This window comes from Capsicum annuum, chromosome 10 (genome assembly GCF_002878395.1).
Source record: "Capsicum annuum cultivar UCD-10X-F1 chromosome 10, UCD10Xv1.1, whole genome shotgun sequence".
Lineage (NCBI taxonomy): Eukaryota > Viridiplantae > Streptophyta > Magnoliopsida > Solanales > Solanaceae > Capsicum > Capsicum annuum.
The window spans coordinates 95,433,085-95,443,142 of NC_061120.1; the positions used below are offsets into that span (position 1 = coordinate 95,433,085).

At 30.9% G+C, this 10,058-nt stretch overlaps 1 protein-coding gene across 4 annotated transcripts; it reads left to right on the forward strand.

The window, feature by feature from the left end:
• Window positions 1–1,204: 1,204 nt before the first annotated feature.
• Window positions 1,205–7,866, forward strand: LOC107845647 (protein NRT1/ PTR FAMILY 7.3). 4 transcript variants are annotated; one of them, XM_047398068.1, is made up of 6 exons: window positions 1,205–1,469; window positions 4,753–4,879; window positions 5,006–5,223; window positions 5,328–5,890; window positions 6,673–7,098; window positions 7,191–7,866. In XM_047398068.1, exons 1-6 carry the CDS (start codon window positions 1,443–1,445, stop codon window positions 7,636–7,638), a joined length of 1,809 nt encoding a protein of 602 aa, XP_047254024.1. In that variant the 5' UTR covers window positions 1,205–1,442; the 3' UTR covers window positions 7,639–7,866. The 4 variants fall into 4 exon arrangements, with proteins under 4 accessions (XP_047254024.1, XP_047254025.1, XP_016545564.2 ...); XM_047398069.1 differs by having other exon boundaries at window positions 1,244–1,469; window positions 6,964–7,098; XM_016690078.2 differs by having other exon boundaries at window positions 1,244–1,469; window positions 4,771–4,879; window positions 6,964–7,098.
• Window positions 7,867–10,058: the final 2,192 nt, after the last annotated feature.

Below are 10,058 nucleotides of genomic sequence, written 5' to 3' on the forward strand. Positions count from 1 at the left end.
TATCATCTTCCCGTTAAAAATATGATTCCGTTAAATTTTTTTTTCTTTTTGGTAATTGAAGAAAAAGAAGAAGATGGTTTTAGACATTGAAGAATTTATTGAAGAAAAAAAAGAAGAAGAAGAAGAAGGAGGTTTTGGACATTGAAGAAGATGATTTTGAACATTGAAAAATACCTGCACTTCCATGGTTTTGGACATTGAAGAAAAAAACATAATTATTTAAATAAAAAAAAATTATGAAGAAGAAAGAAAGAAAAAAAAGGATTTAAATTAAAAGAACAAAGAAAAAAGAAGAATTTATGAAAATAACAAATTTATTATTTTTTCGGATGATGCTGACGTGGCGCTGATGTGATGCTGATGTGGCGCTGACGTGGCAGCGCGTGTCAAACACCACCCCACATGCAAGTGGTGTAATGCCTGACAGAGTGTAAAAAGTATCACTTTTTTATAGTTAAGGTGTGTAATATGTCACTAGTATTGTTTAGGTGTGGCTTAGACTTTTCGGGTATAGTTTGGGGTGAAAACGATGTCTTTTTCTTAATTATAAACTAAAAGAAATTAAAAAGAATAACATAAAATGAAGTCAAAAGACTAAAAAGGTCGGAAAAGATGGAAAAAGTAAATACTCCCTCCGTTTAAAAAAGAATGATCTACTTTGATTTGACACAAAATTTAAAAATAAAAAAGATTTTTAAATCTTGTGGCCTTAAATTAAAGTTGTATCAAATACACTAAAATACCCTTTAATCTTGTGGCCCTAAACATATTATGTGGAAAATTGAAATTAAAGTATTACCAAAAAAAAAAAAAATCATTCTTTTTTAAATGAACTAAAATAAAAAAAAGTATGTTATTTTTTTTTAAACGGAGGGAGTACAATTTATCTGCTTATACACTTGCAAAAGTTACCACATTTTTTATTAAATAAATAAATAAACAAAATTTGAAATATGTCAGCATCAATACAGCTTATAATAATCGCAATAAAAGACAGCTTAAACTCTAACTCTTTCATGTAGTGAGTGAGACATCATTTCTCTGTATTCAACCATATCACGCTTCCTTTAATTTCCTCCTTCAATTCATGCCTACAAAAGTTACTTTTGCTTCCAGCACATTGCTTTGTCATCATATTCTGTCCTTTTCTCTAATGGACTTGTTTTACTTAAAATCTTCTCTCAAGTAACTTCGCGATCAGCTGTCTAAATACCATACCTTAACTCTATAAATACCTCACCATTTCCCCTCTCCTCTTCTCTATAAATACCTCACCATTTCCCCTCTCCTCTTCAAACATTTCTCCCCCCCGAGAAACAAAAACAAAATATCTTCTCCTCTTCTCCATCTACGTTTTAACTTCACATTTTTGAGGAATTTAAATTTTCTCTCACATTGTTTTCAGAACAGTTTCAGTGCAACTATCTGGTACAAAGAACCAAATGGCCTGCTTAAACATTGACAAAATGGTTAGCACATTTTCCTCTGCTTTCCATTTCTAAGCTGGCTGATTTCATTCCTTTTCTGAATCTTTGATGTTTATTATATTGTTTTTTAATGATCATTGGCATGCATGTTTTATATTATGGCTTCTAATAAGATGATTAAAACACTAAATTTCCATAATTACTACTTTATCCGTTTCATTTTATGTGTCGTCATTTGATTGGGTACAGAGTTTAATTAATAAATGATAACTTTGTAAAGTTTAGCTTGTCTTTTTGTCATCTTCTCTTTCAAAACAGTCCCGCTATTCTTTTATTATGGTTTTCTCATTTCTGATAGTCACGTAATCTTTTCTGCATATGTACATGAATTCCCAAGGTATCAAACAAAAAAAAAAAAGAGACTTGTGCGAGCATTAAATAATAGTGTATATCTTATGGGTGGTGCATGTCATGAGCTCCTATTTCATATTTATTAATTGCAAGCTTTCTATATCTTCAGCCATTGTTCCAACTATTGTGTACATGAGTTTGTTTTCTTTCATTTCTAAATTCTTTCTCATTATAAAAAAGAACAACACGGTTCATGTATAGTATTAGTTATCTAGTACTTTAAAATAGTACGAATGGCCTCACAGGAGTCTTGGTATGGTTGATTTGTCGTGTAGGATTTTACTAAAAGTATATATAGTTACTAGATATGACAGTTCATCGAAAGTCTGCAATAATAACTCTATATATGTTAGTAAGCTGACCATATCATGTAGACTACTTAAATTTATACGTATACATAAACTTATAAAGGAGAACTCAAACTACTAAATATAGAGGGGACTTGGAAAAAGATCCAACAATAATCACCATTCCGTTGCTTGTTGCTTTTCAGACTTTTCAGGGCCGTTTGAACATGTGAGATGAAATCATGATATAAAATGAGTTAAAGTTTTATTTGGACATGTAATTTAGAATTTTAAGTTGTATTTTTTTTATAAATAAAAAAAAATCATAAGTTGTGAAAATTATTAAAATTGCCATAATTCTTTATACTGTCTTACCAAATAAGCAAAAGTTCATAGGAAAATCAGAGGTGAATCCAAGATTTGAGTTTGACGGGTGCACATTTATATTTAAATATAATAATTGATAGTGTCAAAGTTCGACATATAGTTCTTTGAAAACTTAATATTATTAAATATCATTAATTTAGTTTAATATGACAAAAGAGTATTATTCACCCTACTTGAATTCGATGCACTTTTATATATTCAACAATAATAGAGAGTTTTTGAAAAATAGAAAATCTGAGAGATTTGTTTGCTAAATGATTGCTACGAGAAAACGTTGCATTTAAGCCTATTTCAAACTTTAAATTGCTAATTTTTAAATAAAAAATAAGTCAATGCTTAAAAAATAAAAGTAAAATAAACATTTTATAGTATAAGATAGGGAGAATTTACCTTTTGAAATTGGAGGAGAGCTTGTATTTTTGGAATAAAATTTAAAATACATAAATAATGTTTGTGTCAATGTTGTCTTGGGGGAGAGAGGCAATAATTGTACTTGAAAAAAGGAGCAATAAAACAATTTTAGATGAGTGGGTTTCGAACCCAAGTCCTCCACCCAAAAAGGAATTTTATGCTACAAGTTCAACCACTACACTAACACAATCAATTGTCTTTGAGGGTGCACAATATATATTTAGTTAAATTCACTGGTATATATACAGATATACAACCTATATATATAGAGTTTTTCTCGAGGCTAACGGGTGCACGTGCATCCCCTACTCTATACATTGGTCCGCCTCTGAGGGAAATATAATACACTATCACAAAACTATTCTAAGAAAATAGAACATTTATTGATCAAATGACAAATTTGGTGAATAAAAAAATAATAAAATAGGAGTTCATCTGCAGTAATAATAAATTTTGTAGGCATTTGGCCATGAAAATCAATAAAATTTGAACTTGGAATTAGAGGTGAAGTTGTCGCCGGAGTTGTGTTTGGTCATATTTTTGTAGAGAGACTTTTTATAACTATAAAGGTGAGGTTGAAATTAGAAAAAAAGTGAAAACAAGTTGAGACTTGTTTTCACTTTTTCAAATAGAACTTTGAGCTGTATTTGAAATTTTTATGGCAAATCATCATTTTTTAATAAAATGAAAAGATATTTTAAAAAAATTAAATATTCATAATCAAATGGGGCTATATATTGGTGAAAGTAATGATCGAATGAGATCTAAATAGTTTAAAAATTAGTAAAAGTAATAATGTAAATTATAAATTTTATGTACATACGAATAAATGGTGGGGTTCCTTTATAAAATATAAACTTGTTGGTTAATTTTTGTATTTAGGGCCCATTTGGCCATGAAAATTTTTCTCTTTTTTTCAAAAAAAATTTTCAGAGTTGGAAATTGTGGTGTTTGACCATGGGTATGGACAAACACTCTGTTGAGAGCTCTTCCCCCCAAATGGGGCCCAACGCGAGGCGAATCTGGATATAGTCAGACTCCTAAAAAACGGCTATCGAACATCGAGTGGTTTAAAAAAAAAAAAAAACGTTGTAGAAAGGCCACACACTACGTCATCAAAGTATGTAAACAGCTGGTTCTCTATCCCCAAAAGTAATACGTACGTTTTAGCATAAGGTTGTAATGGTAATAAGAACAAAAAAAGAAGAACTATAAATTACCAATTGTCCTCTTCTTAAATCAATCTTTTTTTTTTTCCTCTATGTTTTACTTTTAATAGCTATGGTTTTCTGATGTTGTTAAATCCATTGCAAAGCATGCTACGTATACAATAATAATACACGCTCAAATTAAGTAAAGCGAGTAGTGTAGCAACTTTTTATTCGTGTCGATAATGATAACTTGTTTGAATTACTTTTTCCTATACATTAAGAAACCAAAAGTAAGAAACTGATTACCCAAAAAGAAAAAAAAACATGTGTGATATATCTGATAACTTCACATAATAGAACACAACAATATATGGAAAAAGAATACGAACATTCATTCATGAATATTCATGGAAAAATTACACGCAACCCTTAAAAGTATTTCGAATTATCAACTTATAATACTAGTGATTTTCATATAGGTATATCTTAGTACGTTCATACAACTTGAAAAAATATCTTAGTACGTTCATACAACTTGAAAAAATTATCCATGTCCAAAATGACATAAAAAAAATTCAGTAATTTGACTCTTGTACTTAGAACCATGTTACATAAATTGACACTGGCGGAGTATTGGGGTAGTGACTAACAAATGTTCTCTGGCATATATTTTTACAGTGTCAGAGGGAGAAGAAGATGAAAAATGAAAAAGACGAATACACCCTTGATGGAACTGTAAATAAGCACGGTCAACCTGCCGTGCGGGCAAGAACCGGAAGGTGGTTTGCTGGTGTTCTCTTACTTGGTAAGTCTACTATAAATTTATTTTCTTACTACTCATTCGATAGTATTTTCTCCTGTTGATACTTTAGGTTCATTAATTAAGCGTATGTTTTTTTGTTTTTCGATCTCATAAGAGTTTTAATTTCAGTGAATCAAGGTCTAGCTACACTAGCCTTCTTTGGGGTTGGAGTCAATTTAGTACTATTTCTGACCAGAGTTATGGGGCAAGACAATGCTGAAGCAGCCAACAATGTGAGCAAGTGGACAGGGACCGTTTATATCTTCTCCCTCTTGGGAGCTTTCCTCAGTGATTCCTACTGGGGAAGATACAAGACGTGTGCTATTTTCCAAGCCATTTTTGTGGCTGTAAGTGATTTTCGATTTTTTCATTCCAGAAATTAAAATATCTTGAAATCTTTCTTACATTATTTGATACTAAGATTTGAAGTTAATTGTTGTAAACTTTACAGGGACTGATTTCACTTTCATTGACTTCATACATTTTCTTAGTCAAGCCTAATGGCTGTGGAGATGAAGAGACCCCTTGTGGGTCCCACTCTACTATCAGTGTGGCGCTCTTCTACGTGTCTATTTACTTAATTGCCCTTGGAAATGGAGGGTATCAGCCTACTATTGCAACATTTGGAGCAGACCAATTTGATGAAGATCACCCACAAGAGAGTCACTCAAAGGTGGCTTTTTTTAGTTACTTTTACCTGGCATTAAATCTTGGATCTTTGTTCTCAAATACGATCTTAGGATATTTTGAAGATAAGGGAATGTGGACATTAGGCTTTTGGGCATCAGCTGGCTCTGCCATTTTGGCACTAGTCTTGTTTCTTATTGGAACACCTAGGTATAGGCACTTCAAACCTACAGGCAACCCTCTATCAAGATTTTGTCAAGTGATTGTAGCTGCAACGAGGAAATGGAAAATTGAACAACCTTCAAGGGGGCTTGAGCTATATGAAGGTGATGGACAAGACCTTCCTGATAATGGAAGTAGAAGAATTCTCCACACACAAGGATTCAAGTAAGTTATTTTAATGAACATTAAATCTTATTATACTCAACATATATTTTAATTGAATAGTCGTAAATGAAAGGTTAAGTTTACGGATAGATGACTCAGGGATAAAGTTAGTAAAATCATTTGTTTTATACCTCAAATTTTGAGTTTCAAAAAAAATTTTATTAGTAAATTTTATTGTTTTGACTTCCCTTAACAATTGCAAATATTATAAAAATTAAAAGATACAAAACTTAAATAAAATATAAAGCAAGAAGAATTTTTTATATTTTATCAAAAATATTTTAAAATTTTGAATTAAACAATTCAAATCTTCATATTAATAAATAATTTTATAACAATATCCAAGGTAATGCATTTTAAGCAAATGGATAACATCTTTTAGCTATACTTAATACTTACTTTTATAAAAAATAATATTGTTATGTAAAATTAAATGTTTAACGTCTTTTAAAATACTAAACTACAAAAATAATATGTAAGAATTAAAAATACAACTCTAAATTATTATTATTATTTTTGTGTGTATATGTATATATTTAAGTCTTCTTGTAAAATACAACTTTAGACCACTAATTTTAATGAGATAGTCATCCAATCTTTAATTTATTAAACCAAAAACAATAATCATAATTCATCATATGTAAATACAAATTGAAATTTGAATGATTCATCCGTGAAATTAGCTTAACATAGAGGATAGAACACCTTATCCCCTTTCTTAGGTTCTTGCATCAGTCACTAATTATTACTTCATCCAACACTTTCATATATTTTTTTCCCAGATTTTTGGACAAAGCAGCTATAATCACATCAAAGGATATAGGAGTAGTATTGGTAAACAACCAATGGCACCTTTGTGCTGTGTCTCAAGTTGAAGAAGTAAAATGCATATTGAGACTACTTCCAATTTGGCTTTGCACAATACTTTATTCAGTTGTCTTTACTCAAATGGCCTCTTTGTTTGTGGAGCAAGGGGCTGCAATGAGAACAACCCTCTCAAGATTTCATGTCCCTCCAGCAAGCATGTCTAGTTTTGACATCCTCAGTGTTGCATCGTTCATTTTCATCTACAGGCGAGTGCTTGATCCCCTCGTGACAAGATTAAAAAAGTCTTCTCCAAGAGGATTGACAGAGCTCCAAAGAATGGGAGTTGGCCTCATAATTGCTATAATGACAATGGTAGCAGCAGGAATAGTTGAACATTTCAGGTATATGTATTTGCTAATACATTTAAGTACTAACCAAACTTGAACGTTGTATTTTTATGAGCTAAATTTCATACATAAATTATTAATTTCAGGTTAAAATCGGCAGATAAAAAATGTTCACACTGCTCGAATTCAAGTTCTTTAAGCATTTTCTGGCAAGTTCCTCAATATGTGTTAATCGGAGCATCAGAGGTGTTTATGTATGTTGGACAATTGGAGTTCTTTAATGGACAAGCACCTGATGGATTGAAAAGCTTTGGAAGTGCCCTATGCATGACTTCAATTTCACTAGGAAACTATGTGAGCAGCTTGCTCGTTTCTGTTGTTATGAAAATTTCAACTACTGATAAGATGCCTGGATGGATACCTGGAAATCTCAACAAGGGTCATTTAGACAGATTCTATTTCCTGTTAGCAGCTTTGACATCAGCTGATTTTTTAGTATATCTCATTTGTGCAAAGTGGTATAAGTATATTAAGTTTGAAGAAAGAAACATTGAAAAGCAATATGGAGAGAAGCATGGTGATTTGCGAGTGTAGACTCAACATTAAGAAGAAAGATTTTATGTTACGTTTTAATTATTTAATGTAAAATAATGACAACTTAGGATTAGAAATTATGTATTAAGTTGCAAGGAGACTAGAGAAGTGCATTGTTACTCTTCTCTATGTCGAGCACAAGATGCATACTTTTTCTCGAATTAGCTTATGTGTAAAGAAAATGTCTCGTTGGATGGTATGTTATTTTAAATTCTTTGCATTTGTAAATCTCCTTATTGTGCTATTTTATATTCTATTTTTTTCTTTTCCTGATACTTTGTCTTAGTGGGGACTAGAACTTATCGGTAAAATAACTAGAACAAGTTTTAGAACAAAAATTAATTTTTATGAAATTTTCTTTTAAAGATGGTCTTTTTTGGTAGGAAAAAGGTTATACTTATATTCCACTATTGAAAAAAGGTTTAATATTATCCTACTATTGTAAAATATCAGTAATATATAGAATGCTATAAGTAAGAACTAGATACAAGACATATGAGAGAGAATGTCATTCTTCTTTCCTCTATATCTTTTGATTATGTTTTTCATTGAATAATGATCACCTATTTATAGTAAATGACTTCTGAAGTTACAAATTAAAATAATATTCATTCATTCAATACATGAATATATCAAAGAGAATTGCAGAAGAGACACCCACATTCAATTCATTTATAACACTTTTCCTTGAATGTCCATAAATAATGTGCCTCGTTAAAGTCATACTAGAAAAATCTTGTGGAGAAAAACTCTAGTGAAGAAAAAAATAGTACACACATCATGTAATACGCTTTGACTACTGCTCATTGAAAACCTTACTAGGAAAATTAATTGGTTAAGGAAAAAAGAGTACACCACATATTTAACTCCCCATAATGAAAACTTTACTTGATATCTTGGAGACGATGCCTTTCAATCTCATATCCCAACTTCTTAAATATTCATATTAGAAATTCCTTGGTGAATAAATTTGCAAGTTATCACTCGAACTGATCTTTTGAACATTTATCTCACTATTTGATTGAAGATCATGTTTGAAGAAGACTTTCAGTGAAATATATTTTGTTCTGTCTCTTTTGATGTATTCTCCCTCCGATTGAGCCATGCAAAGAACATTATTTTCATACAATATTATTAAAATCTTTGTTTGCATAGAAAGGCTACATTTATCTTGATCCAAATGGTCATGAGTGGCACTTACTCCAGCTTTACAGTAGGAGAACTATTTAACCCAACTCTTTGTCAATTACTATAAAACTCACATTTATCCTATTTCTAACTTAATCACCATTCGTTAGACTTAACAATATTTTAAACAAAGCCAATTATCTTATAATCCATTCATACCAAATAAATTAAAAGTGTAGAAATATCTCTATTTATTACATCCTTCGAGACCTGAAATTCATTGTCCAAGAATTCTATCCAAAACAAGATCTAAAAAATATTTCAAAACACTAAACTATTGGAAACACCATTATCCAGAAACAAAGGACTTGAACTAGAAGATAACCCAAAGGTTACCTGAACATGGTACTTACTCTTGAATCAAAGCTGAAATCATAAACTAGAATCAAGATCTCGTCCCAACTACTAGAACACATTTTGCACTAGATAAAAAGAAGAGTACATGTAGTATCAGTACAATAACTACATACTAATAAACAATATCAACTGACTTAAACCAACACCATACACATAGACAAGTTAAATGCAAGTAAGAAGCAATCAAAATATAATTCATAATTAGTTGATAATTAAATGCACATTCATAAATAATTTAGTTCCAAAACTAACAAGAATACTCTTCATATCAATCTGTGTTCAGGTCATACAAGTACATTATTAACGTTTAGACAAATCAATCAATAATGATCAAGACAAACTTTTGTCACAAATATAATAATGATTGAATACATGCAAAGTGTACACACATACTAGGGTCAGCAGGGACCTTTAACTACGACCTATGGAGAATGAGCTTAGTCTATGTACCAGTGTCAGTGTGATACTTAATCTAATAACAGTGTAGCGTGACACTCGATTTAATAACAGTGTCAGCATGACACCAGATTCAATAATATTATTTCACTAAATGACCTCAAACAATGTTCAGTGCAAAATAACAATCAACAGTCACAAGTAATGTCCGAAGTTTAGTCACAAACATTTAACTTATGTATAAGAAAAGAGTCAAATCAAGTTTGTAACTATATTTAAATTATGGCCTACCTTGTTCGAGGTTCGAAAGCAATACTTCTCCAAAACCTTGCATTTTCTTTCAATCTCTGTTTGTTCTTGGTTTATAAACAACAAATAAACACAAGTGAATACAATATTCCCCACAACTGAAATGAAGTCATTCTCCACCAATTTTTGAACTAGGGCTCAATTTTAATTTTCAACCACGGCTATGATTC